We start from the raw sequence: 27397 nt of genomic DNA, 5'->3' as shown, positions 1-27397 counted from the left end.
CTTGCTGACCACTGAGCTGTAAGTAGAACTGCAGTATTTTACTCCAGCAGGGCTGTTTAGCACGTGTGTCCAGATGACACTGAAAGGTGACTTTGGGTTTGGGGAGACAAGTGTCAGTCCAATTATCCAGGCTGTAATGTGCTGGGTTTGCACAATCATTTACTAATGAGCAAGAAGGTTTGTTTTTTCTTTATTTCAATATTTTTCCACCAGAAGGAATGTTATAGCTCCACATCACAAAGCCTGTATGATACACACTTCTTGTTTACTCACTTTCCACACTGTTTCGTGTACCAAACATACTCAGAAACCATCTGTAGAGACGGCTCCACCATCTCCACTTCTGAGACAGCATGGCCCAAAACAAAGCCATTAGCCTGCTTCACTGCCCTCTAAATTATCCCATCTGTAAAGCACAAGTAACAAAATAGACTTTTGCTTCAAAGAGCATCACTTATCTGCAGAAAAATAGAACTGCTTAAGAGTGAGCTAGTTAAGATCATGAAAGGGTCCAAGCACACACCCTGCACGTGCTGGATCTCCCAACAAATGTGTGAGGAGGAAGCATTTGCAATTTCATCAGACTACAAAGGAGCCAAGGCAGTGCTCAGGGAAAAGAGAACTGCCCTACCCCAAGTACTGACCATCTTCTCATTCCTCTCTCTAGAGCAGGATGAGGAAGACAGAACTGTAGCTATTAAACATTTCTTTAAGCACTGGCAAACATTAAGAATGAACTTTCCAACACTGCAAAACTTCAGAACAAAACCTAAAAGGCTTTTTTTTTTAACCCAAACCATAGTGAAAACAGCACACAGAGCTTGGATATCCACAGCACAAACTGAAAACCAAAGGGAGTTTGTTAGCTCTACAGTGCTTCTGTTAAGGTATTCAGAGACTTTAGTGCATTCTGTTTAGAACTAAGCTCAGAAACTATATTCCATCTTTCATTTTATTAGAAAACTAAACTGTATGAGGCAAAGAAACACTTGCTCAAACACACAACAGTGAAAAAATGGCACTAAGGAGGCGTTTTAACCCAACTGTTACCGCCAACTCCGCCTCGGGATCCTCTCTTGCTTTCAGTCAGGTGTACATCATCTCTGCCATGTGAGACATCTTCTTGGGAATATACAAGTAATATTCCATGTATCCAGAAAGATCTTCAATAGTCACATCATCCACAAAGGCTCGAGCTTGCTCGGAACACGATCGGGGAGAACCGGCTGCGGCTGTCCCCGAGGGGGGTCTGTGGGGCAGCGCCTGGGCGCGCGCCCCTCGCACGGCCCGTTCGCACTCGGACAGGACGCTCCGCAGGCCCGAGAAGGAGTAAACGCGCATGGCCCGCCACTGCCTGCACCGGCACTTCTGGTCCCTGCAAGGGCACTGCTTGCCGTTGCCAAGCATGGATAAGGACTGGAAATCTGAGGTTTGGCTAGAGTGCAAGCTAGTCTCAAAGGATGAGGAGAGAGCAGGGCGATTCTCGCTTGACTTCTCCAAAGGCTCTTTGGCGGTGAAAGCTTCCGAAGGTTCAGTTCTGCTGTCGCTGGCCTCAAAGTGAGACTCGTGCCCGTCCTTCGTCCCGTGCTCTGCTGCCACAAAAACCTCTGCACTGCTGGTGCCCTTTGATGTGTCTGCCTGGGCTTTGTGTTTCAGCTGGTGGTTGGCTTTCGCATTGCAATACGTGAACTTGGGAGGATGCAGGACAGGAGACTTGGAGCGTCTGCGACGTGGGGCTCGGGCTGAGCCTCTGGAAGGTTTTCTCACACACCTGCAGGGTTACAACAGGTCAGCAAGTAGGAAACTCCACACTCAGTGAGCTCTAAAACGTGGCTTAAAACATTTTTGAAGGTTTGGGTGTTTCTTTTTTCTGCTTATAAAAATGAGGCGAGTGGTCACTTACAATCTCTGACAGCAAGAGTGGAGTAGTCTGAAGAAACTGTGGCTCCCCCAAAGGAAAGACACAGCCACAGCCCTATTTTAAAGGTACTTTCCCCCAAACCTGCTGCATTAAGCAAATGATACTTTGTCATCCCAAACTGAACTGTAGTGCAGAATGTGGGTATCAGCTGCAGCTGCTGGCAGGACTGTACTGAATATCCAGGTATTTCAATACAGGAATTAACAAAGCCAAGAAAGAGGAGAGAGGGGGTTGCAAAGGTAAGATTTGAAGAAAAGGACTTCTGAGGGAATCAGTGGGGAAAAAAGGTTGTAAGTACCCTAAGAGAAGCAGCAGTGGTGTTGTTAAGAGTTTATCACATCAAACAGTTATGGTAAAGTGGTGTACTGGAGAGAAAATCCACGTCAAAGCAACTAATCAATGGCTTTGACTGGGAACAGTGTGCAAGGGTTAACGTGTCTCAAAGCAGAAGCACATGCAGGATGCAGCAAAGGGTGTTTTACCCGTGCCACGCTTCCTTTGAGCAGACACCCTGCTGCTTGGCTCCGTCCACAGCTGCTCTCTGCGGTGTTCTGAGGATCGTCCCGTCGCCCACGGCCAGAGCTGCGATACATCTGAGCACAAAGGGAAATGCCAACGTCACGGCTGCGCCTGCACACGCTGCTCCTCAGGTCTGCGTTCAGCCTGCTTGCTTTTAGGTGCTTAGCTAAGAGATTTGAGGTTGCAGCCTCGACTTCCTCTGTAGTCAGTGGTTAGAAACAGGATATTACAGAGATTTATCTAACCACTCTTACAATGGTGACCTCAGTCAAGTGCCTAACGATAGGTGAGATGAAATGAAAGGAGGCCAAAGTGTCCAGAGGCCGATGTCATGTGCTATTTGTACCAAAATGACACGTTAGAGGAACGTAAACTCAGGTTCCAAATGTTCTTGCCAGACAATAGTTGTTACAGATAGACTCCCACTCATGTAAAATGCAAAGCCAGGAACCCGTAGTATTAGGCTGAGGAGGAGACAGTGGAGAAGTGCATGAGGTTTAGCAGACAAGGACAAAATACTCGTTTATTTCTCATTACATTTCCCAGATAAACATGGAATGAAAAAAACAACCCACATGGCCCTGGAGGTCCAAACATACAACTGCCTCAGCGTGGGATCTCTATTTAAGATGGCTGTATGTGTGATTTGGGATAGGAAATGGTAAGAAACGAGGTAGAAACTCTATCAGAAGAACCCAAGGATTCTGCCTAAAGATGATCTCAAGGAATTAGTCACAAGACTTGAGCTGTTCAAAACGTATGCCTGAAAAACAAGACCTTTTTATGCCTAAGAAGATATCATCAGGAATCAACCGTAACTCCACACAGCCCGTCCCTGCTACTCATCAAAAGTGGTCTCCTTCACAAGCAAAGATCCTTGTTAGAGAGCAGCTGGTTTTTTTTCCACATTTAACAGAAAACCTCTTAAAGCAGAGGAAACAAATAGGGAAGCAAAATGAAGTTTAACATGCAGGGGAAGTCATGAGTTTGCAGAGTTAATGACTATGGAGATGAACTGACAAGGTAGTGTCAATTCTCCACACAAAGCTTTCCCTTGTGTCTGGGAGTTCATGAAAAACTTCAAGTGAATGACCTCACAGTGTTGGACTGTGTAATTTCATTAACCCCCACTTTTAAGGAAGGCACCCTAGAATATTATCAGTGTGTTTTGGAATTTTTAGTAGAAGAATGTCTCTACAAAATCCTCTGAAACCAGAAACAATCAGTGCTCACATTCAGCCTGATGATTTGCAGTGAGACCGGGCTCTCCAGCACGCTACAAAGTGATGGTGCTGCCCTTCAGCCTCTTTCTAAGCAAATCATCATGTACTAGAGCAAAGGTTGATAAGGTGGCTGAAGACACCAGCATTCACATGAATGGACCAACAAGTTCTACACCAGACAATGGTTAAGAGTGGCTTCAGTGCCTTGGGTGAGTCATTTCATGTTTTTATGCTGTTGCTGGGTAATTTCACTTGGCTATTGTGTCAAAATTAGTCAGTGATGAAGTTCTGCTTTGACTCTTAAGACAGTTAAAACAACTGTGTTTCATGTAAAGCAATGCAGTTGCCTCCTCTTGAGAGTAAGGACCCTTTAAGCAAATGACATTTCTTTTCAGATTCAAAATAGAAAAGAAATACAAACATGTAAGAAGCCAACACATTACATGGTCCTTTTTGTTACTCACCCTGCTGCATCCACTCTCAGCTTTTTGAAAGCTGTTTGCAGACTCTCCTCCTCTTCATCTTTAGCTTCCAAGTCCATTGATGGGCTCTCAGTGTGTACCCAACTGTGCCACAGAGAATATACTGAAGTTAGTTACATTGAGATCAGATCAGGGAGATGGTGGGGGAGTCCCCATCCCTTGGAGACAGTGCAAAGACACATCACTGAGGTGCTGAGGGCTATGGGTTAGTGGTGGACTTGGACTCGATGATCTCCAACCCAAACGCACACCCGTGGTCTCTGAAACGATGTGCCGTTCTGACCAAACCCGACGGGACTTCTCCCTGTGACCCCCAGCCCGCACGTTTCTCAGAACAGACACAGCCCCGCGTCACAAATACCGCTGTGCCTGCCTATCATCGGGTGTGCTCTGACAACTAGAGCAGGTCCCACTGGTGCTGTGTGCGAGGCGGGCCGGGGCAGCACGCGACGGCACAGCGGCGGCACCGCCGGCAGAGCTGGGGCCGGGCCCGCGCGCTCCCGCAGGCTCCGACCCCCCGCGCCGCTCAACGGCCGATGGCGCGAGACGGCGGCTCCGCGCCCCGTCACAACCGCCCCGGAACGGAAAAGCCGCGGGTACCCCTCCACCGCCCGCCCGCACACGGAGGGTGCCGCCGGGGCCGACAAGCGCGGCCCGGCCCGCGGGCGCCACTCACCGCCGCCGCGCTCCGCCGCCTGTGGGGCGCGCGGACGACAACAGGAAGTGAGGTCAGCGCCCCGCGGGAGCGCGCATGCGCGGGCACGCCCGGCTGCCCGCCCCGCCCCGCCCCGCCCTGCGCGGGCCCCGCCCCCGCCCGGCCGCCGTTAGTTCCGTTGGGGGCGGCGCGAGGCGGCCGGAGCGGAGCGGCGGGGCCGGGCTCCGGTAGTGCCGTGAGTGCGGGTGGCGAGAGCGGCTCCGGTAGTGCCGTGAGTGCGGGTGGCGGGAGGGGCTCCGGTAGTGCCGTGAGTGCGGGTGGCGGGGCCGGGCTCCGGTAGTGCCGTGAGTGCGGGTGGCGAGAGCGGCTCCGGTAGTGCCGTGAGTGCGGGTGGCGGGGCCGGGCTCCGGTAGTGCCGTGAGTGCGGGTGGCGAGAGCGGCTCCGGTAGTGCCGTGAGTGCGGGTGGCGGGAGGGGCTCCGGTAGTGCCGTGAGTGCGGGCGGCGGGGCCGGGCTCCGGTAGTGCCGTGAGTGCGAGAGGCGGGAGGGACGCGGCGGGGCCGGGCTCCGGTAGTGCCGTGAGTGCGGGTGGCGGGGCCGGGCTCCGGTAGTGCCGTGAGTGCGGGCGGCGGGAGGGGCTCGGCGGGACCAGGCTGTGGTAGTGCCGTGAGTGCGAGAGGCGGGAGGGACGCGGCGGGGTCGGGCTCCGGTAGTGCCGGGCTCCGGTAGTGCCGTGAGTGCGGGCGGCGGGAGGGACGCGGCGGGGCCGGGCTCCGGTAGTGCCGGGCTCCGGTAGTGCCGTGAGTGCGGGCGGCGGGGCCGGGCTCCGGCAGCTCGGTGAGTGCGGGCGGCGGGACGCGCTGCCTCTGCCGGTACCTCCTCTGTTCGTTCCCCCGTGGGCAGCGCCGGAGCGGCCGCCGCGGCAGGACTCTCCCTCTGTCCTCTCCGTCGCGGGTCTCTGGAGCCGCCACCGGTCTGGGGAAGCCCCGGTGGGGCGCGGGGGTTGTGCTGAGTCACCTCCGGCTGGGTGCCCGCCCGGGGCCGGGACCGACCGGCGATGCCAGGGCTCACCCGTAGCTGCGGAGCCGCGGTTGTCGGTTGGTCCCGCCTCATGGGCGAGAGGGCTTTCGGTTTTGGGCCCCAAAGACTGAGAGACTGCAGCGTGTCCGGAGGTGGGGAAGGGGCTGGAGCACACGGGTGATGTGGAGGGGCTGAGGGAATGGGGGTGTTTAGTGTGGAAGAGTCTGAGGGGAGACAGGAGCACTCTCTGCACCTGCCTGACTGCAGGTGAGGTGGGAGTTGGTCTCTACTCCCAAGGAACAAGTGACAGGACAAGAGGAAATGGCCTCAAGTTGTCCCAGCAGAGGTTGAGATTGGAGCTGAGGCAGAACTTTTTCTCTGAGAGGGGTGTCAGCCCCTGTGCCAGGCTGCCCAGGGAGCTGGGGGAGTGCCCAGCCCTGGAGGGATCCCAAAGCCGTGGGGCTGAGGTGCTGAGGGCCGTGGCTCAGTGGTGGGCTGGGCAGAGTGAGGGGAGGGCTGGGACTCTATGAACTTAAACATCCTTACAACGGAGAGGATTTTGTCATTCTAGGAGCAGGTGCCCCTGGGCCGGGGGTGGGAGCCTGTGGAGCGGCCTGAGGACAGTCCTGGGGACTGCAGCTGTGGGCAGCTGACGATGAAACGGGAGCAGGTGGATGTGTGTTATCATCAGCGAGAAAGAACTTAAGTTTCTATGTGGATTGTGACCCAACATTAAACTTCAGTTGTTTTTCACAGTAATGCGTTTCTTTCTTGATATCGAGGCTGGTTGGCACGTGCCTCTAAAATGCTTAAGCACGTACTTTTAGTTATCATGGAGTGAGGGAGTGTTTATCTGAATAACTTCTGTGCTGCTTTGGGGGTCTGCTGTGTCAGTGATGAAGGGGGTCATGGTAACATTTTTAGTGTAAAACTGGTGGTATGTTTTGAACAATATACAGTGATTTCAAAGCTTTTTACTCTTCTTGCTAAGGTTGTGTGATACAGGGGGTGAGTAATTAAAAAAAGCAGGCTGAATTCATTATTTTAAAGAATCTTGTTTTGGGAGCAAGGAAAGATCTTACTGGAGTCAGGACCATGTGTTTACAACAGGAGTATTTAACTAAGGGACTATGTAAAATACCAACTTGCTCAGATGAGCATCCTGTTGTGAGTCTCTGCGGTAGCTTCCTCCTCCCATATTTACTTGCTGCCTGAGTCACTGGACAGTGAATGCCTGAAGTTGTGATGAGACATTGTCCTTCAGCGTGTGTCACATCAGCTGTCTGCCATGCAGGGCATCCAGATGACATCATAGCCGAGAGAGCAGCCCGAACAGCAGGAAGAGTTGCCCCCTCCAACTGGAATGAGGTGCCGAGGGAGCAGATATTGCCACTCTGTGTGTCTGAGTAAGTAACTGAGCTGCAGAGGTTCAGATTGCTCCTGTCTCCTTCACCAAGACCTATTTTTTTAACCATGCTACAAAAAAGCTGGTTCATAGTTGGTAGAAGCAGTGCTAATAATTGCTGTGTTATTAGGAGAGTTAGTGTGGCGTATAAGTGTGTTCTTGTTACAGCAGCTGTTATCATTTGCTGTGTTTGGATAGTTACCTTTCTAATGGATTCTTAGAGCTTTGGGAATAATCACAGGATGGTTGAGGTGGCTGGTGTAGGATGTGTATGTGATTACAGAGCTGTAAGGTGCTGAAGAGCACCCAATTTAGAAAGGTTTGAGATTGCTTTCTAGCTAGATTAAATGACCAGGATAGATTTAAAAAAGAAACAAATACAAAATCCCCAAACCCATCAGCCAGCTTTTATCAATTTCCTTCTTTGTTTAAAACAAGGCTCATTGTTTGCTGTTTGTACTCTTATTTGCACTTGTTTAAGAGCTGACATCAGAAAACTGTAATGGCTGTTTACAATCAGAGTACCATGTCCTAACAGGATTGTGTAACTCTTGCTGGGATCTAGATTGAAAAATTTTACCTGAAGACTTTATCTTGTCTGTAGTAAAATCTCTTGGTTTGTTTTTTTTTTTTAGTGTATGTGTAACATCAAATCCCAGTGTTGGAAACAGCAGCTGTAGAAAGTCTACTGTTTCTAATGGTGGTGTTCCTTCACACCTTTTAGCTCTTCTGGAATTATTCTGGTAACACAAAGCCAATTAGAAGAGTCTGTGTAGGTCTACACTGGATATACAAGACTCTGTTGACAGCTAATTTTGGTTTCAATTGCTAATTCAGCTATACAGTTGTACCAGAGGTTGTTCCATTCTTGAGCATCATAAAGCATTTGCATCATCTTTCAAAAATGTGCTACTAGACTGACCTCAGCTTTGTGCACTCAGAGTGCTATTTTGAGTTTATTTTCCTGTGTTATGATGCTGCTGGGCAACTAATGTTTTTAACAAGGTCCTTATTTTCATATGTCTGGGTTTTTTCTGCTTGTAGCAGTACATGGTAACTCTGTCACCTTCTGGCCATCCCAATAATGAAAACAGAAGCCAAGGATGGAGAAGAGGAAAGCCTGCAGACAGCATTCAAAAAGCTAAGAGTTGACACAGCTGGGTAAGTACCACCCCAGGGAAGTTAAAGGGAACACCCTTGCTGTTGAATTTGAAGTAATGAGGTAATTGCAAAAGGTTAGGCACTTCATCCTGGCTAAACAAACTGGAATGAATTTACTAGCTGTAGACTGCACTGCTCAAGGAATTAATAGTAACTTGTTTGATTACTGTTAGCTCCATAACCATAGTTAGCAGTTTACAGCGTGTATTAAATGAATTGTGGCACAAATCTGGCTGCCAGAGGTTGTGTCCACAGCACTAGAACTCTGCTGCTGCAGTTAGCCTATTGTCATGGCTGTGAAGGCCTGTCATGAGAATAAACTCCTACCTTTTCCCAGGAGAGAAATGTTCTATGTCAATAGAGTGTTAGATTCAATGTGTCATTCCCATAAACTATTTTCTTTGCTGTCATTTCCAGATGTCATAACCAAAATCACCAAATGAGAACGAATGCTTGTTGAGTTGTCTTGTTTTGGGGCAGATCTGACACTTGGCACATTCTCTCCCTGTCCCAGGTGGCAGAACACAAACAGCACGTGTCTTCTGTTAGTGATAATCATTTCTATCTGAAACAAAAAAAAAGGCTTCTATATAGTGGGTTTTTTCTGCTTGCATAGTGCTGTGCTCCATAAGCTGTTGCTAGTTCTGCAATTCTGTCAGTAGCTGAAATGAAAGCATAGGTAAGACAGTGGGTAAATACCAAGCTGGTAACTAGAATTACTATAGGACTTAGATCACGAGTAGCTGGGATTCTAAGGTTGTCCTTCATGTCAGTAATTAAACTCTAAACTAAAATTAATCAGAAAGGAAGCACCACACCAATGCTTCTCTAGTCCCAGCCCCAGTTAGGCATCCTCAGTTACTTTGGAGTTTCTACTCTTGGCCTTCAGTTTTGTGCTCTGTGTTCATTGTCCTTCAAATGGAAAACAGCAGATGTTTGACTAGCAGTTTGGACTCTGTTAAAATACCAGTTAACCCCATCCTAGACCAGTGTGTGGAGACTTGTTTTCACAAGTCTCAGGGAATCTGCCCTGCTAACAAACTAATGCAATGTAGGATTTGAAAAATCATTTCCTTGTGAATTCTAGTGTGATGTGGAAAAATTGTTCTTGGGATTATTACAGCCCTTGGAAAATGGGAGTTTGGAATGAATTTATAGCACCAGAAAAATCTGACACAAACTGTGTTGCACAAATAATTGAACTTGCAACAGTATGAAGACTTTTATCCTATGTTGTCCTGGACAGAGGCTTAAGTGTTCCTCAGTTAAGCAAAGTCTATTTATGTCCAAAGAACGTTTATTTTTAGGAAAGAATGGCTTATTTGTCTCTGGAAAAAGAGACGTGTTTCTTCAGTGATGGTGTTTTTCCCCTCCCCTCTCCTGGGAAGCTGAAATGCAGCCATTGTGTGTGCTTCATCATTGGCACGTGGGGTTTGGATCTGCAGCCTCGCTGCTGAGCGGTGTCGTGTTTGGTGAAAGAGTCTCTTACACAGACTTTTGAGATAGGAATGTGTTGTTGATTCGGATCTTCTTTGTGGGCAGGTCTTTTAAGATGTATTTTGTATGATTTGGAGCAATCTTTTCTCAGAAAGAAGATGTGTAAGCTTTTGCATACTCATTTCAGCCAGTCTAGGCTGTTAACTTCTCATTGTCTTTCACAGATCGACAGCTTCTCTCTCTGTGAGTGAAGGGACAAATGCAAGAGCACTAGTTAGAACAGTGGCAGAGGAAACCAAACCTAAGGATTTGTGTACTTCTAAGGAAACCTGGCATGGGTAAGAGATGCTTGGGATCATAAGTGCTGCTGCATTGAGAGGGGATTTTAAAGAGATGAGGTTCCTAGTAACTACTGCCCTAAACAAGAGACCCAAGTTTTCTTTATTAACGGATTGTTTCAGATACTCTACACTTTTTTTCTATTCATATGTGACTGCTATTCTTCTATTTACAATTATGTGAAGTGCAAGGAAATGTTGTTCAGCCAGAGGTGACTAAATATTGTAGATGTTTCTTCATATAAATGTGAGCTGTTGGTTTTGAATCAATCAGTCAATCACAAATGATTCTCTTTCAGTCGTTTGACATTGTAGAAGCTGCCTTGGGAGCTAGACTAAAATAAAGAATTGCCTTCTGGAGTGTCTATGCAGAACTTCATCCCTGTCTACTGAAACAAAATCACTCTTTGCCCTTGATTCATTATTTTTGTGTTGTCTTCTTATGCTTTTTCCTGCTCTTAGATGTTATTCTGTTAAGTCTCATATGCTTTGCTCATTTCCTAATAGGAGAAGCCTGCACTTTCGGTTTCATTTCTTAGGTCTTCTTTTCATGTTCTGTAAAGCTGCTTGACTGGAACAAAGTCAAATTCCAAGATAGCAGAATACATTGGGAAAATTCTCAGACCTTAAAGCTCTTGCATGCAACATAACATTTGGCAAAATCTCCACTGTATTTATTTGTAATCCAGCAACAAGTCTTTTAGTGAATCTTCACGCCCTTTTGTATCTGTCCCTGGTAGGTCTATGAAGAAGCCTTTAAGAGGAGTTGTGAGAACCCAGCGTCGCAGGCGTTCCAAGTCTCCAATTCTTCATCCTCCAAAGTTTATCCACTGCAGCACAAAATCCCCTTCCCCATGCAGCCAGCTGGTGCCCAAGAGCCAGACTGATTCCCGGGACAACAGCAGTGGGATTGGGATGCCTGGCCCAAAGGAAGCCTGTGCACACGAATGGTGCGGCATTGCTCCCGATGTTGGCCAGAAGGGAGCTGGTTTTAAGTCTTTGGGAACTTCTGTTCCACAGGCTGTGTCAGAGAACAGGCAGGAGAACTCAGCTGCTATTTCTCTGGTAGCCAAAGCAAGCCTAAAGGCTACAGAGCTTTCTGACTTTGAATCCATGTCCAAGCTGAACACGAATAAGCTGTGTGGATGTGCAGATAAAGCCTGCCAGTGTAAACGATGGCAAGACATGGAAGTGTACAAATTCTCCGGCCTGCAGAACACCCTCCTGTTAGCACCTGATAGAAGAACAGTTTCTGAGGATCACCCTCAGTCTTTGCCATCAAGAACTCCCTCAAGTTCTCCACGCTCTTGCTCTGAGCAAGCCAGGACCTTTGTGGATGATGTGACTATTGAAGATCTTTCAGGATACATGGAATATTACTTGTATATTCCCAAGAAAATGTCTCACATGGCAGAGATGATGTACACCTGACAGGAATGAGCACTAAAACCAGAAGGGTGGGTGGTTTAAATCTGCCCTCCCTCACACTCATGTGAGATGCAACCCACACCCTGCTCACTGTGCTTGCAATAAAAACACTTCATTGCAGCTGATGTTCGTTATTTAAGCTGGACAAACGGTTTAGCTTGGGCATTATAGTTTAAGCTTGGAGTAGATGATGAAGTAAATGCCATAAATGTGTTAGATGTAGGGAGCTCTGCTCTCAAGGGACCTCATATTTGGGAAATTCTGCTTTGCTTTCAGAGTCCTCCCCTTTTAGTGTGTTGGAAGTCTCTAAATTGCTTGGAGATTAGAGCTCTCACTAGGAGGAACCTGAGTGTAATTCAGCTGCTTTGAAATCACTTTGCTCTCAGATTGTTAACATTTGCTCTTGTGGTTTCAGACACTTGTGCCTCTGATTTCATGAAGAAGTGACCATCTTCTGTGGTCAGTACTGTTACCACCCTAGGCAAATTCAGGAGGCAGAGGTGTCTTTTCTTGGAGGCTTGCTTTCTGATGAGCTGAACAGTCATCCTCCTGCCCTATCTTTGACATTAATGTAGTCAGATGCTCTTAGGTTAACATAGCACTTGCAAGGCTGCCTGGTGAAAGAAGAAACACGGGCAATCAGAGCCAGATTGATTCAAGAGGTTATTCTCATCTCTGTAGTGTTAGTGGAAATTGTAATGGAAGCATAACTTGAATGTCCAGCAGGCCTTAGAGCTGTGTCTGCAGCAGCAGACATGCCCTCTTTCTTCAGGGAGGTTGCTGCTTTGGTTAACCAAAGGAAAAATTACATGGATTGCTTCAGTGTAGGTTTTAAGACCAAAACAGCATTTTCTCCCTTCAGTGGCCTCCATTCATGTACTCTGGTGGTTTTCTGTTTGTTTTTGTTGGGTTTTTTTAGCTTTGTTCAGCCTGCTCTGTAACACCAAGTATAACCCTGCAAGTATTAAGGCCATAGACTTGAGTGAACAGTTGTCAGCTGCACAGCAGGGAAAGCTTGAGCACTGTGTTTTCTTTTTCCTCCCCTCCAGTCTTTGTACTAAACAAACCATTGTCACTTTAGATGCCTTGGCTGGGTCTGAAATATTGGTGAAGCCTTGCATTCTTCCCAAAGTCTACTTCAGGAACATCCAGCCTGCCATGATTTGTGTGCATCAGCACAGTCTGTCTTTTATCCCTTTGTGTGTAAAGGGGAATCCCATCCCATCCCATCTCATGATTTGTTGAGGAGGAGGTGAGTTAAATACCCAAATGTCTCTGACATCTGAGGTGTGGAGAAGAAACGGAGACAAACATTTGCCTGTGAAACCCTTTGGTGTTACTCTTGGGGTAGGGGGGTTTTTGTCATTTCAGGGGCAGTGCCCAGTACCTGAGAACTAAGAGGCCATGCAAATGTTTTTACAGTTCTGAAGTGTACAACCTTGCAGGATGTACTTGAGCCCCACATCTCCCTCCTGTTCAATAGCTCTATGTCTGCATTCTGAATCGAAGGCAGTTTTGGTCTCTGTTGTCTGCAATACTGAGCTGACTTTTAAAACAGTTACTCTTTCCTATCCCCAAGAGCTTGCAGGGCAGAAAACACCCTTTGAGACTATGCTGCTTTTGATAATTTCTTTCATTGGTCACCATAAAGCTGTCCCTGCAGGGTTCAGGATTAGATGCTCAGTGCCACCTTAGAGAAAGCTAATTGAAAGGCGGGAGGTAAGGGAAGGAAAAATCCCGAGGAAGCCGGGAAGTGTTGCAGAGTGAGGAGGCCACTAGAGGTCAGCTCCAGGCCAGCAGCTGGGTGCTGCCTTCTCCACCTCCTCAGCCCTCCCGGCAGAACGGGAATCTTCCTGTCGAAATGAAGAAATGAGCCCAGCCCTGGGTGGTGTCGTCTGAAGTTTGTGGGGGTATGTTAGCTGTCAACAAAAACTCTTTCAATGCCAACACTGGCCTGAGTTATGAACGTTTAAACTAAAGTGTATCATCAGTTCACAACTGTGCTGTGTAATTAGGAAGAGATGCTAAGTAAACAATTACGTGGTCCTGAACTTGGCATCCTCTCAGGGCAGTTACAACATAGCTGGGCTGGTAAGTGCTGGAACACTGGGAAACAGAAAGCCATGGGCAGCTGCAGCTGCTGCCTTAACGCTTTTCCTTCTGTTACTACAAGATGTTTTGGGCTACTCAGAAACCACGAAACAAAACCCTTCAGGTTTGCTTTAAGAAAATGTGAATTTCCAGCCCTTAATTTCCAACAAGGACCTTGAAGGTGTGTCTGAGCAGTCTAAAAGCTCAGCTTTACCAAAAAATCCCCCAGGAGCCCATTTCAAAATCTGACTGGTTTTGTTTTACAAAAAGAAAGCTTTAGGGGGCTGTCTCTGCCAAGTGACACTTGGGAGTCGTGTCACCCCCACCAAAGGTCCCATTCTTTCCTGCAGCTGGATAAAAGTGAGGCCTTTTGTAATTAGCTTTGTAGTGGGCAGTTGGCCCCTCTCACCTGTGCCAGCAGGTATTTGTGGTTTGTGTGCTGTATATACATACTCAGCTTTTCTTGCAATTCTATATGGGGATTTTTTTTCTGCACTCCTTCCTAGAAACACTGATGAGGAGGCTGGCCAAGTTGTAAAGCTGTGAGTCTGAGGCTCACAGAGAGCTCAGTGTGAATCTCAGGAGCTCACCTGGATGGACACAACCCCCTGAGAGCACCCTCTCACCCCACAGCTTTACAGCAGCTTGTGGTCAGTGAGGGGAGGGTCATCTCCTTGTGGCCTTGCTGTGACAGTATGTTTAGGAGATGAGACAGGAGGAAGGAAGGAGGGCTTGGATTAACCTGTTACCTGGTGTTTTGTTCCGTGACCTCTCTACTGTCTGTATTTGATGACACAGGTTGTCACTGCTCTTAATGTGACTGCAGCTGTCCCAAGGGAAGGGTCTCATCTTTTCTAAACACAGTGAGATTAAATGATGCTGTGCCCTGTTGAACAGAGGGAGAGTTCAGACTGAGTGATGCTGTGCCCCGTTGAACAGAGGGAGAGCTGGGTGAGTTTGCTGGTGGTGGGAGGAGGAACGACTACTCGTGAACTTTTTTCACTACCCTGCAGCCGCTCTGGCAGTGCACGTTGCAAGCAGCAGAGGGGTGAGGGGAGGTGAGCTGTGCTGTGCGGGCAGCGCTGCCCCTGCTCCTTGTCCTACCTCTGCCCGCCTCAGCCCCGGGGCCAGCAGCCCCACCTCGGCGCTCGAAGGGCTCCCTCGGGCCCCGCAGCCGGCAGCCCCCGGCTCTGCTCCCGCAGGGCTCCCGGCGTGGGGGGAGCGACGTGCCCCCTTCCCAGGCTCTATTTTAAGCAGAGATTTACTTTCCCAGCCTCTTCTCTGCCTGGATCCATGCCCGGGGCGGGGGGGGGGGGGGCGCACGTATCTTTTCCCTCCGTCATAAAAAGGCCCCGAGGCGGAGGCTGGGCTCCGGGGGGTTATTTTTGGGAGCAGCTCCTGGGATCCGATGGCCTTGTTAGGGCAGAGCTGACCTTTCTCCCGGCGGGGGAGGAGAGCGGGCCGGGCCGGGGCAGCGCGGCCGGTTCGGGACCCCCTTCCCCTTCCTCCGCCGGGGCTCGGCCGCCCCATGCCCGCAGCGGGGGCTCCGCGGCGCCGGGGCAGGTAGCGGCGCGGCTCGGCTGCCCCTCCCGGGGACGGGGGGGTCGGGCCCGGCCCGCCCCTCTCCTCTCCCCTCCCTCCAATTTCGCCCTCCTCCCGTTCCCCGGCCCCTCGTCCCGGCGCGGCAGGAGCGGCCGCTCCCGGCAGCCAGCCCCGCTCCTTCGGGGGGATGCGGCAGCCGCCCCCGCGGCCCGCAGCTCTGCCCCGGGGAGAGGCGCCCGGCTGAGGGGGCACGGCGGGTACCATGAGCGGCGGCAGGTTTGACTTCGATGATGGAGGCGCCTATTGCGGCGGCTGGGAGGGGGGCAAAGCCCACGGGCACGGCATCTGCACCGGCCCCAAGGGCCAGGGCGAGTACTCGGGCTCCTGGAACTACGGCTTCGAAGTGGTGGGCATATACACGTGGCCCAGCGGCAACACCTACGAAGGCTACTGGTCCCAGGGCAAGAGGCACGGCCTGGGAATCGAGACCAAAGGACGATGGGTTTACAGGGGCGAGTGGACCCACGGCTTTAAGGGACGGTACGGCGCGAGGCAGAGCATGAGCAGCGGAGCCAAGTACGAAGGCACCTGGAACAACGGGCTGCAGGATGGCTACGGCACCGAGACGTACGCGGACGGAGGTACGGCTGCCCCGGGGGCTGGGAGCGCGATGGGCAGCGAGGCGGGCCAGGGGCTGCGTGGTGTCCTTGCGGCAGCCCTGACCCAACCCTGTCCCCATTAGCGAGGTTCAGACGGACCCGACGGTCTACAGTCATTGGGGTGTTTCAGTCAAGAAGCAGGGCCTGGGGTGCAACCACCTGCTAAACGTGCGTGTGTACGTGTCCTGGTTGTCACAGTCGTGTGCAGCGCGAGCATCTCGCTGTCTGCAGACACGAGGGAGGAGCAGTGGGAACATTGCCCCTGCCATCCCACCCTTGGGAGCTGCTCTCAAGGGTCTCAATCAATAGTTCACACCAACCAAGCTGAGTTGTGTAGTCTGTGACTCCTGGTTCCCCAGGGACTGGTTGTTGCAGTTCATTGCTGAACCAAACTCAAACCCTCTCGCTGGTGTGTGGCTGCGGGGAGTTGTGAATGTTTTCAGGTCGGATATAAGCCACCCACAGCTCGTAGCACGCTTTGCCTATGCATTAAACGCTGCTTGCCTGCCCCCGACGGGCTTCCTGCACATCTGCTCTGCTGAACCATCTCGGTCAAGTTCATCTAAGCTGTTTAGAATATGTAGTCACACGCCTCTCCTTAAAATAAATCCCTTCGATTACTTGGAAGCTCTCAGCCCCCGCTACTACACAAGTGCACTGCGTAGTCAGATATTTGTTGTGCTCTGTAATTGCTCAGGCTAATTGTGTTCTTGCCTTAGTGGCAATTTAGGGGTTTAGAAACATTGCAAGAATCTCTGTGCAAGTAATTCTGTAGCTCTTCGGTACCGTTCCAGGCTGCTGTATTTAGGATAGCTAAATAGAGAGGGTGATTTGAAAGAAATACCCTTCAAAATATGGATCAGAATTGCATCTATATTTATCTAGGACAGGCAATGGAGTTAGTTGGTAAAGAAAAATACCCATAATGGTACAAATCTTCAGAATGAAGGGCACTGGATTTATAGCTGTGAGATGGGCTAATTCAAGAGTGACTGTCAGGGATGTGCTTTTACAGTAATATTTCTCAATGAGTTGCCAAGGTACGTGGCTAAGGTTTAGCCTGGGAATATAGTCTTGAGGTTGACTCATTTTCCTTGGAGGTTTTAGGTACAGGCATGCACAGATGTGGCCCTCCAGCTCCCTAAATCTTCTCACCCCTCTGCCCTGTGCCCACGGAACAGTTAAACACTGAACTGTTGCACAGCGGTGAGAATTCAGGATAATGCATGTGTGCACCTGTGCCTCACAGAACCTTCACATGTGGCCATAAGATGTGTTGATTACATGTAAGGTGTGCTGTGATGAGTAACAATGAGCAGTGGCTGCCTTTGGGATTTTCATTCTGGAGCTGTCAAGGTCTCCTGTGAGTTTGCATGGCTGCTTCCTGAAGTGTGTCTTCTAAGGGTGCAGGGCTGCTGAAGTTCAAGTTAACGTTGTGGAGAATTTTGACAGGCAAAACTTGATGTAGAAGTTTGAATTTTGTTTGACTTTGGACTGAAAAATGGGGACAGAAGAGGGGGAAAGATGAGTCAAGATTTTCTCCCGTAAGGATATGCAACATATTGCTTCTGTCAGCATAGTGCTCCCTGCGCTGTGGGCCCACACCCAAGAACGTGCCACCTGGTGCTGCCTGAGGTTGGCAATTTAGTCCTGATCCATGGAGATGTATTTTGCCAAAGCTATCCTGAGCTGAGCCCCTGAGGCCTGGGCAGACCTGGCTCACGAGAGCTGTGCCCCAGTGCACAGAGGCTGCTCCTTGTTTTGAGTCATTAGCCTGGCTAGTCCGAGCCATTTGTTCAACACATGAGCTTCTCTGATGGGATGGGAACACATAGAAAGCTGCATCTGAAGCCATGGTGAGGATCACCACCAGTATCACATGTGTAGGACAGGGATGGATCTTACTGGCTTGCAGGATCAGCTCCTGTTTCAATCCTCACCTGTACCTTATAACCCTCTGCAAGATCCATGTGTAGCCAGGCTGCTAATTGGACCTGTTCATATTTGAAGTTGAGGTTGCCAAGATAAACATCTGGAAAGGCTTTGGAAACCTGCCATCCCTCGAGTAGGGGACATGATTCCCAAGCCCCCTGGAAGCCAGCCACACGAGGAGGAGGGCTCTGGGAACGTGCAGCTCTTGCCAGGTCATTAGAAGCTTTAGGTCATGGTTGGGCTTCCTGCAAATTTCAGGGACATGCAGCTGATTTTGATGTTTTGAAACAGATTTTAACTTGATACACACACAGACACACACACACAAGCTTTATACTTCAAAACACACTTATAAATTGCAGACAACCCTGTCAGTACACTTTATCTTGTGGCTGGCTGAGATTAGTGGCTCAGTAAAGCCCAAATCTGCAGTGAAGGGTTTGGGAATCACATATAGGTTTTTGGTGTCTAAAGAAGTGGACTCATGGTGTGGTTTAGCCCAAGCACTGCATGGGATTCTTTGCTTTTTCTCACAGCTACTGTGTGCTTACTTTTGTGAAAACTGTGGGAGATGGATGGCTTAAAGAGCTCACCTTCTGTAATGGTTGAAATCAGCCAAGGCGTTCAGAGCTCCTGGTATGATCAGGCAGAGGATACACGTGTGTGTCTGCTGCTGTCACCAGCAAAGAGCTCAGAGCCTTTCACGGGAGTAGGATGGTGATTTGGGTTGTGGAAGGCACAGCAGAAAGGAACTGATCATTTTGCAAACTAAGCAATGAATAAACGCCTGCTTAGTTGGCTTCCACCTGATTTGTTTTGCTTCTGCTCTAAAAAGGTCTTATTTTTTGAATGCTTTTGAGTTTGAGTGCTTGACTCAGATCTTACTGCAGAAAAACATCTCTCTGCTGATGCAGAATCGTAGTGCACACACAAGTTCTGGCCCCAGAGCTGGGCTTTGCTATACAAATAACTGTTTTTACCTAAGTTGGGGGGGGAAATCACAGAATTATAGAATGGTAGAGATTGGAAGGGCCCTGCAGAGCTCCTCCAGCCCAACTCCCTGCTAAAGCACGTTCCCCTCAATCAGAAGGCACAGGAGCATGTCCAGGTGGGGTTGGAAACCTACTGAAAAGGAGCCTCCACACCCTCCCTGGGCAGCCTGGGCCAGGGCTCCCTCACCTCAGCACCAAAGGAGTTTCTCCTTGTGTTTAAGTGGAACTCCTTGTGTTCCAGCTGATGTCCATCACCCCTTGTGCTGTCATCGGACACTGCAGAAAAAAAGTGTCACCCCATCCTCTTGACACCCACCCTTTAGGTACTTGTTAGTGTTGATGCGTTTCTCCCCCTCAGTCTTCTCCAGGGTGAACAGCCCCAGGTCCTGCAGCCTTTCCTCATAAGAAAGATGTTCCAGTCCCCTCATCACCTTAGTAGCCCTAAAACTCACCTGCAATTGAACCTGAATTGGACCTGAATTGAATTTGATGCTGCAGTTTGGTCTGTAGTGCACTCAAGGCAAACTGGTATCAGTGAACTGCTTGTGGGAACAATTAGACCATTGACACCACAAGAAAGGGGAAAAGAAATGCAGAAGTGTGAGTTACCCAGAGAGATGAAATGGGGTGATATGGAGCAGTGCCAGCTCCTTGGGTGCATGGGGCAGGGAGAGCATAGTGGGAAGGGGCCTGGGCTGGGGCAGAGGGAGCAGCATGCGTGGGACTGTGGCTGGGGAAGCTGAGATGGTGCTGGTTTGTGCCTACTGCCTCTGTAGCAAAGCTCCTGTGTGACTCAATTTGACCCATGAACTAATGCTGTGATTTATTTTTTTCTCTCTCTCTCTGGGTTTTTTTGCAACAGAACCCATGAGATGGAACTGTTGGCACCAAAGAGAAGCACTAGGCTTTCGCTGGCCTGTCTCACCCTGTGTTGATTTCATGCCCCTGGCCTTCTAACACGTCTGTCATCACAATATCTGGGTGACAGCAGCAATACAATTTGAGTTGTGTGCATTATTTGCCTGGTTGTTTATATTATTTACATCCACTGCTAATGATGCCAGTGCTTCCAGGAGGGTGGGGAAGGGGAGATGTGATGTGGCTGGGTGTGCACGAGGAGCTGAAGCTTTCACTATCGATGCAGCCAGGCACCATCCCATCCTGCTGCCAGGATGAATCAGAGGCTGTGTGGAGCCCACAACATAATCCTCCTCCTGGGAAGATACCCAGGCAGGGCCTGGTGATGAACCATGTGCCTGGGAGTCTCAGAGAAATGAGTGCTTTTTGTCATGATGACAAGAAAAATGCAGACAGTAAAGGATTATTTGGCTCTTGTCCCCCAGTAATCCCACCCCAATGCGGTTTGATGGTTCTGTCCCACTGTCCTGGTGAATCAGGCAGGACAGGGGAGAAAGGGATGTCAGGCTCTGTCCAGTTCTCATCCTAAACAGAGGTGTGTGTGGTTTGTGTGTTTGTTTTTTCACACCTACTGCTTTTTTAGTTTGAAAGAACCCCAGAGGTGTGTGAGCTATGGCTGCAGAGCTGGCAGCTTTGCATCCAGCTTGTGCCCCCTTGCCCAGGCTGCTCTGATATTCAGGTGGTAGTGGTGGCTCAGGGACATGCAGCTCCACTCTGACTGAGCAGTCAGAGATGTTTGCCCAGCGCCAGTCTTTTAAACTGACTGCACTGGGACATGTTGGTGAGCCAGGGCTTGGCTCCCTGGAACCCTGCGTGCCCTGATGCACGGCTCCTGGTGCCTCCAGCTGCTCTCAGCAGCCTCTGGCTCTGCTTCAGGGGTGGGTTATGCCTCTGCCTTGCCATGAAGCCTCAGCCAGGCACTGAGTTGCAGCCTGACAGGGACAGGGCAGCGTCTCCTTGCCCCCATGTCGGTTGAGCAGCAACATGTGTCAGTGCCCTCCATTAAGCCCCATGGAGTTGGCAGGTTTGGTCCCACCACATGTCAGAGAGATGATGTTTCCTGGGCCATATGTGCTCAAGTCAGGCAGCTGAGACCAGCTTGAAGAGCTGGTGTCAAACCTCAAGGTGAGGGTAGGCATGGTGCCCCCAAGAAGTGGCACCTCTATCTCTGCTCCCTGAAGGCCCAATATGCTACGTGGCTTCTCTCATCCAGGTGGCCTTGGCGCTGCTCAGGCAGACAGAGGGGGCTGGGGACTTGCTGGAGGGCAGCAACTCCTCCGATCTCCACCCAAGCAGCAGCTGAGCCCCCTAAACCTTTTCTAGAGTTCTTCTCCTGGGAGCTTAACAGTGCAGCACTATCAGCTGCAGGCTGCTATGTGTGAGGTAGTCTCATCTGAGGAGGTCTCCAATGTCACCCTGATCATGTGTCAGCCCCACTCACTGGCCAGGCCAGAGGGGATGGAGCACCTCTTGCTGGGGAGGGACATGGGGGCAGGACGGGGCTCTCCCTAACTTCACTTTGTGCTAGGAAGACTTGTCACCATTTTACAGAGGGATTTGGGAGCACTGTGAGGAGCATACCCAGATTCCTGGGCATTTACAGCCATGGGCTGTGGCTCCCAGCTCGTGCCCAGACCCCAAACCCACATTGACCTCTTTATTTAACCTAATGGAGCTTCAAGCTCTGCCAAGAAACTGGGCAATAGCCCCTTGCTCTGGCACACGGCTCCCTGTGGCTGGCCACAGCTCGCAGATGCTCTGCACTACCCCAACCCTTACTTGTTTTTCAGTAGGGAGACACCAAATTCTTGCAGGGAGCCCCAAATCCCATGTGCTGTGGGGTGGGCAGGGGCTGGCAGGGGGCAGCTCACCCTGGGGCAGCAGCTGCTGCCTGCTCGGGCACTTCTTGTCTTTCCTGGCCCCCAGTACTGTAAGTTAACACCCTACAGGCGGGTCCAGAGAGGATTTCAACGAAACCTGAAGCTTGAGAAGAGAGATTATGCTGCAGAAGTGGCCTGGGACACTGTAAAATATGCACTCCCACAATCACCAAAGAAGGAACTGGATTTGCTCCCTGGGGAGCGGGGTCATCCCTGGTAACAGCGTCGGAGTGGGGAGATGAATGCCTTGAAGATAGGTCACCCCTTCTATCTCAGCCCAGCCCTGCTGAGCTTCCCCAGCACCCTGGGAGTGCTTGCTTTCCTCAAATTCGGTGCCCCCTGCTAGATCACTGCTTAATGAACGCCACATTTAGGACAGATGCCCGTGAGAATGCCCCTGACATGTCTGGCCCTTTGTTTGCATGAAGCAGCTCCCTGGATAGTAAATGAGTGTGGCCTTTCTGAGGGTGTTTGTGCTCCCCCAGCACCCTCCTCCTGTGCCCCAGGATGGGAGAGCTACTGGCAGTCTCTGCCCCACATGGTCAGGGGTGAGGTTACCCATTCCAGATCCTGCAATGCCAGGAGCAGAGCTGAATGCTGCTTTTAATTTGAGTGCTTTGCCAGTTTCTGAGGCAACTGTATCTACAGACTGAAGAGGGCCGGGCTGGGGAGATGGCTCACCTCATCTCATCCCTCAGGGCTCAGCAGAGATGCACTGACCTTCTCAGCCTGCTGTGTGGGTGCTGTAGGTGAAGGCTGCCCTGCCAGTCCTTCTGCCCTTCTACTTCTCAAAGGGACTTTGATGCTAGTAGTTAAGTCTTGACATCCTGGTGAAAACAGAGTGGTGATCTCCAGTTCATTCTCTGGAGCCTACAACTGTGCAGAGCTGGAAGGGATATGGAGAGAAGCAGCGTGTTTTTCCCAATCTTCAAGGTGCCACTGTCAAGGTCCTGCTGGCACTTAGCAGGGTCTTGTAGATGGGCTGCAGCCCTGGCCATGGTGCACATGATGCTCTCTGTGTCACCCCATTGTCTGACACCACATGCACTCTTGTGCTGGGTCTGGAGGAGTGTGATAGAGTGGCATTTTTGGAGGCAGAGCTGGAGGAGCCCTTCACAGAGCTGTCTCCTCCCATTTTCTCCTGTCTCTTGCTTCATGCAGTATGGCACAAGCCCCGTCTTTGGGATTGCAGAGAAGCCTGTATGTCAGAGCCATGCAGCTGCAGGTACCAGAGCAGCCCATGCTATGGCCAGGCACACGACTCAGAGGGCTAGAGCAGGTCTTGGCAGGCTCTGAGTGACAGACTGAAAGGGACTGTCACCAAGCCAAGAGGAGCTGTGCCACCACAGCTCGCGTGTCCTCTGGGGCTGCTGCCACCCCCTCGGCACAGCCAAACTCCAGCCCTGCAGGGCTGCCTCCCACTCCCTGCTCTGGATGCAAATCCAGGCCCGGCTGTTAAGTGACTTTGGGCTTAACTCGGTGTCCCCTGGTGCCACAGCCCCTGTCCAGTGACCTGCCAGCAGCAGCTCTCGGGCTCGTGTCCTCTTTCCCTGCTGCTTTGGTGTGTGGGTGAGCACTGGGACAGTTGGGGCTCCTCTTGCTGAGGGAAGGTGGCTACATCCACTCCAGGGCAGCACTACTCTACAGCCCACTCTCCTTTACTGGCTCACCCGGGCACAAGCTCCCTTTTCACTCCATCCCCTCGTCTCTCCCGCAGGCACGTACCAGGGCCAGTTCACCAACGGGATGCGGCACGGCTACGGCGTGCGGCAGAGCGTGCCCTACGGCATGGCCTCGGTGGTGCGCTCCCCGCTGCGCACCTCGCTGTCCTCCCTGCGCAGCGAGCACAGCAACGGCACCCTGCCGCAGCAGGACTCGCCCGCCGCCAACCCCGAGGGCTCGGCCCTCTCGCCCACCATCACCCGCGGCGGCTTCGCCCTCAGCCTCTACGCCGAGGCCGAGGCTGGCAAGCCCAAGAAGGGGGGGCTCTTCCGCAGGGGCTCCTTGCTGGGCAAGCTGAAGAAGTCCGAGTCCAAGTCCTCCCTGGCCAGCCAGAAGAGCCGCGTCAGCTTCCTTAAGAGCGAGAGCGGGATCAGCTCGGCCGCCAGCGACGCCACCTCCACCGTCAGCCTGGGCGAGGGTGCCGAGGGCGAGGAGTACCCTCCCTTCGAGTCCGACATCGACGCCACCACCACGGAGACCTACATGGGCGAGTGGAAGAACGACAAGCGTGCCGGCTTCGGCGTCAGCGAGCGCTCCAGCGGGCTCAAGTACGAGGGCGAGTGGCTGGACAACCTGCGGCACGGCTACGGCTGCACCACGCTGCCCGACGGCAAGAAGGAGGAGGGCAAGTACCGCCACAACGTCCTCGTCAAGGGCATGAAGAAGCGTGTGTTACCCCTCAAGAGCGCCAAGATCCGGCAGAAGGTGGACAGGAGCGTGGAGGGAGCTCAGAGGGCTGCGGCCATCGCCCGGCAGAAGTCGGAGATTGCAGCATCCAGGTGGGTGCTTGGGACTCTGAGGCGCAGGTCTCTGTGGTGGTGGTGGTCTCCATCCCACGTGTCCCTCTGGAGATGCTGAGCACTGGTGCTGGAGTCAAATGTTCCACTCTGCAAATTTTTTGTCCTAAATGCTGGTGGAGCAGGGCCGAGGGCCCTCATGGCAGCTTAGGGGAGTTCAGGACCTTTTCTCATTCCCTGTCCTGTCCCCCTGGTCCAGGGGGGAGCTGCTGAGCAGCAAGGATTGGCACCGGCCCCGGTGCTCAGTAGGATGTGGAGCATGAGCTGGTGGGCTGGGGAACACCCTGGTGCTGTGCCAGGCTGCTGGATCATTGATGGGACAGTATGAGAACCAGTAAGATTTGACTGTGATAAATCCAACAGGCAGATGAGCAGTGAGACGTGTCCCAGACAAATTGGGCCTGCAGCCCCAGAGCCTCTGATGTGGCTCTGTGGGGAGTTTATGGGGTGCATCAGGGTTGTCACTTAATTTTATCAATTTGATGTAATGAGCTCTCTGGGACAAGCAGTGCTGTGCTGGGATGCTGCAGGTGGGGAAGCAGGACCTGTGGCAGGTACCAAACCGAGGAGGGGGCTGTCTTGAGGAGTCCTATCTGCCTCTCAGGACCCAGCTGCCCTCAGCCAGGTTTTGGGTGAGTGTTTCTGCCGTGATGAAGGCAGTGGCTGGAGCCAGGGTGGATGGCTGAGCCCAATCCCCCAACACAGAGCCTGTCCCAGCAGCCCATGATGCTTTGGGATGCTGGGAAAGGAGGAAGTGGGGAGTACTCAGCTGGATTTGTCCCCTTTTGTCCACCTAGTTTGTCCTGATCATATCTTGGGATGTGTCACAGGGATGGGCATGTGGCATGTCCCGTTGCACCCGTGTCCCTCACACGGGCAGACCTGTGGGCACTACTGGGTACCACATCCTCCCTACACCACCCACGATGTTGGGACCAGACAGAGTTAGCTGTGTTAGAAATCAGTGGGAAAGAAAAGTGTTAATTGCTCCACCATCCCACTTGGATGGAGGAGGCAGGAAATAAAAGAGCAGCTTCCAAGATCTGCTCAGGAAGGGCGGGAGAAAGCCTCGTGCTCAGCCCCTACTCGTGTCTGAGCTGTGCCAGCAGCATGCTCCTCCTCCCACAGTGTTCCTGCCAGTCTCAGAGTAGCCTGACAGAGAGCTGAGATCATCAGGCAGGATCAGAACCTTCACTCTTCTCCTCTTCCTTGGGAAAATGAGGTTGTGACAGACCTTGAGGTTTCACCCTCTGCTTCTCCATCAAGGTCTTATCCTGCACAGGCTTTGTTCAGCAGCTGGGCTGGGACTGGGACTCCATGGCTGTCCCACCTTGCTCCTCTTTAGTGCTCTTTAGTTATCAGTTGCTTCATTACCAAGCAGAGGTGGGAAATGATGGCAGTGAGGAAGATGCCTGTTCCCAAACCCCATCCCTCCCCTCCAAGAAACCACAGCTTTGCTCTCCCAGTATCCATTTCTGCTCTGAAGTTTTACAGGGAGTGTGATTGTTTTTCTGTCAAAACCCAGTTGCCTCAGAAACCAGTGGAGAGAAACCAGTGGGATTGTAAGTGAAATGCCATGCAGAGCCAGCTGGGATAAAAATAACAGGCTGTAGCAGCGTGGGGCCTGCCAGAGCGTCCTGGCAGGACAGGCTCAGCCCCACACCAGCTTTGCACCGCCGTGGTGCTCCGTGCCTGTAAATAAGAAGGCTGGAGCTGCAAAAGCTGCTCCTGGAGAGCTCACCCAGTTTACACAAGCCTCTTTTTGTTATACACTATTTACACTTTGGATCAAAGGCGGCTCTGCAGTGTTTTCCATCGGGGCTGGAATGCGCCCGCTGCCCCGACAAGGGCTGCATCCCTCCCCAGCGCCTATTCATTGCCTATTAAGGAAACCTTGGAGCTGGAGGAAATAAGGCGTTAAAGCCGTTTTCCTCCAGCGAGTCCTCCCCTTGCAGACCCTGCAGTGTGGCAGTTGTGGCAGGGGAAGAGGAGCACGGTGTCCCTGGGCCCCCTCAGCACGGTGTCCCTGGGCCCATTCCTGCAGCGCCGCAGGGCCCATCACTGAGCTGGGAGGATCTGGGCTCCTCTGTCCTGTGAACTGTAACTCACTGTTTCCATCAACATTTATTCCTGGTGTGTGTTGCTCTGAGCAGAGCCACTCTACCTACTGGCTTTTGAAAATATGACTCGTGCTTTCCCTCCCCCTTTCAGCTCAGCTTTGGGGTCAAGAGTAAATCTAGATGATTTTGCCTTGAGAGGGTCCTTTAGGTTAAACCCCAGCTCTGTCACTGACTTTTGCTTTGGCCTTGAACCTTGCCTTAGTTTCCACACCTAGGACAGAGATTGATTGCAGACAGATTGTGAAAATCACTTATTCTGCTTTACAAAAGGGCTGTTCTATCATTAGCATTGCCCGAGCTCCTAACTGCGAGGTGCAGTTTTTCTAGCTGGAGTACCTCTATTTCTCCTCAGATGACAGTGTGTACCTTACCCTTGAAAAAAATCTTAGAGGCTACAAGAATCCTTTTTTAGGGGAAAGATGTGACATGTCTATATGTAAGATTATTGCTAGGAGCTAATTAGCAGGACACAGCAGGCGGGCCGTACAGACATCTGACTGCTTCCCCCTGTGCTGTTGTACATGGATATTTGAGTTTCATTTGCTCAGGGGAGCCCCTTGAAGACCTAAACTACCATAACATCCAGCCTTCTGCTGTCTGGGGGTGAAGTGTCAGGAGAAGAACAGATTTTACTCTTTTGTACCATAAAAGGCTCTTTATGGATTGAAATCCTGAGGAAAACAAGCACAGGCTCTGGAAGCTGCCATGGCCAGTTGCATGGCAGGAATCCCAGGCATATACCCAAGCTCTGGGGCTGTGCAGGCAAGAGCTGCTATTCCTGTGCCCCTTGACTGAAGGGAACCTGCTTTAGCAGGAGCTTGTGCTGGATGAGCTCTAAAGGTCCCTTCCAACCCCCACCATTCTGTGACTCTGTGATTCTGTGTGCCCCATGACCTGCCCTGCAGAGACAGCCAGGAGAGCAATGATGCTCAGGGTCGATGCCCATCCACCATCAGCAAACCTTCCTTGTCCCACACTCTGCTCTAAGGACACCTGAGGCACCAGGCTGCTTTGCAGTTCCTGTCCCTTCTGCCAGCTATTGCCTGCCCTTCTACCTGTCCTCCCCAAGGGGCACTGACTTGGTCTCCTTGGCCCCTTCCCAAATTCTTCTGGGTCAGCATCCATCTGCTTTCCCCCTTGTGCAAGAGGCTGAGGA

The 27397-nt window shown here is 51.3% G+C and overlaps 3 protein-coding genes across 11 annotated transcripts in view; 2 read left to right on the top strand and 1 right to left on the bottom strand.

Annotated features, from left to right (window-relative positions):
* Positions 1-173: 173 nt before the first annotated feature.
* Positions 174-4885, bottom strand: LOC104549154 (oxidative stress-responsive serine-rich protein 1). Of its 2 annotated transcripts, none has more exons than XM_062009374.1 (4): positions 4822-4885; positions 4128-4229; positions 2404-2514; positions 174-1771 (listed from the first exon to the last, which is right to left on the bottom strand). In XM_062009374.1, exons 2-4 carry the CDS (start codon positions 4202-4204, stop codon positions 1087-1089), a joined length of 873 nt encoding a protein of 290 aa, XP_061865358.1. In that variant the 5' UTR covers positions 4205-4229; positions 4822-4885; the 3' UTR covers positions 174-1086. The 2 variants fall into 2 exon arrangements, with proteins under 2 accessions (XP_061865358.1, XP_061865360.1); XM_062009376.1 differs by lacking the exon at positions 4822-4885 and adding an exon at positions 4331-4676.
* A 66-nt stretch (positions 4886-4951) lies between these two features.
* OSER1 (oxidative stress responsive serine rich 1) lies at positions 4952-11708 on the top strand. Of its 8 annotated transcripts, none has more exons than XM_062009360.1 (6): positions 4963-5035; positions 6391-6574; positions 7114-7225; positions 8269-8385; positions 10047-10160; positions 10901-11708. In XM_062009360.1, the coding sequence occupies exons 4-6, from the start codon at positions 8309-8311 to the stop codon at positions 11589-11591; spliced, it is 882 nt and encodes a 293-aa protein (XP_061865344.1). In that variant the 5' UTR covers positions 4963-5035; positions 6391-6574; positions 7114-7225; positions 8269-8308; the 3' UTR covers positions 11592-11708. The 8 variants fall into 8 exon arrangements, with proteins under 8 accessions (XP_061865347.1, XP_061865344.1, XP_061865349.1 ...); XM_062009365.1 differs by lacking the exon at positions 4963-5035 and adding an exon at positions 5148-5253 and having other exon boundaries at positions 8272-8385; XM_062009359.1 differs by lacking the exon at positions 4963-5035 and adding an exon at positions 5149-5253 and having other exon boundaries at positions 6391-6489.
* A 3401-nt stretch (positions 11709-15109) lies between these two features.
* JPH2 (junctophilin 2) overlaps positions 15110-27397 on the top strand; it is a 33406-nt gene continuing 21118 nt past the window's right edge. Inside the window, exons 1-2 of the mRNA XM_062009228.1 lie at positions 15110-15862; positions 23320-24103. Of these exons, the coding sequence (XP_061865212.1) occupies positions 15484-15862; positions 23320-24103 (1163 nt within the window). The 5' untranslated portion in view covers positions 15110-15483. The remainder of the gene's footprint in view (positions 15863-23319; positions 24104-27397) is intronic.

Source organism: Colius striatus, chromosome 16 (assembly GCF_028858725.1).
Source record: "Colius striatus isolate bColStr4 chromosome 16, bColStr4.1.hap1, whole genome shotgun sequence".
Classification (NCBI taxonomy): Eukaryota; Metazoa; Chordata; class Aves; order Coliiformes; family Coliidae; genus Colius; species Colius striatus.
Note: the sequence above shows the minus strand (reverse complement) of the source record. Positions and strands in the feature narration are given on the sequence as shown.

Bases quoted from the DNA above. Each gene is read 5' to 3' on its own strand.
- LOC104549154 (XM_062009374.1), bottom strand. From the start codon at position 4,204: ATGGACTTGGAAGCTAAAGATGAAGAGGAGGAGAGTCTGCAAACAGCT. The intron at 2,515-4,127 runs GTGAGTAACAAA...CTTTGTGCTCAG, and splicing joins CTGAGAGTGGATGCAGCAGG to ATGTATCGCAGCTCTGGCCG. The intron at 1,772-2,403 runs GTAAAACACCCT...GTAACCCTGCAG, and splicing joins TCAAAGGAAGCGTGGCACGG to GTGTGTGAGAAAACCTTCCA.
- OSER1 (XM_062009363.1), top strand. From the start codon at position 8,309: ATGAAAACAGAAGCCAAGGATGGAGAAGAGGAAAGCCTGCAGACAGCA. The intron at 8,386-10,046 runs GTAAGTACCACC...TGTCTTTCACAG, and splicing joins CTAAGAGTTGACACAGCTGG to ATCGACAGCTTCTCTCTCTG. The intron at 10,161-10,900 runs GTAAGAGATGCT...TGTCCCTGGTAG, and splicing joins TCTAAGGAAACCTGGCATGG to GTCTATGAAGAAGCCTTTAA.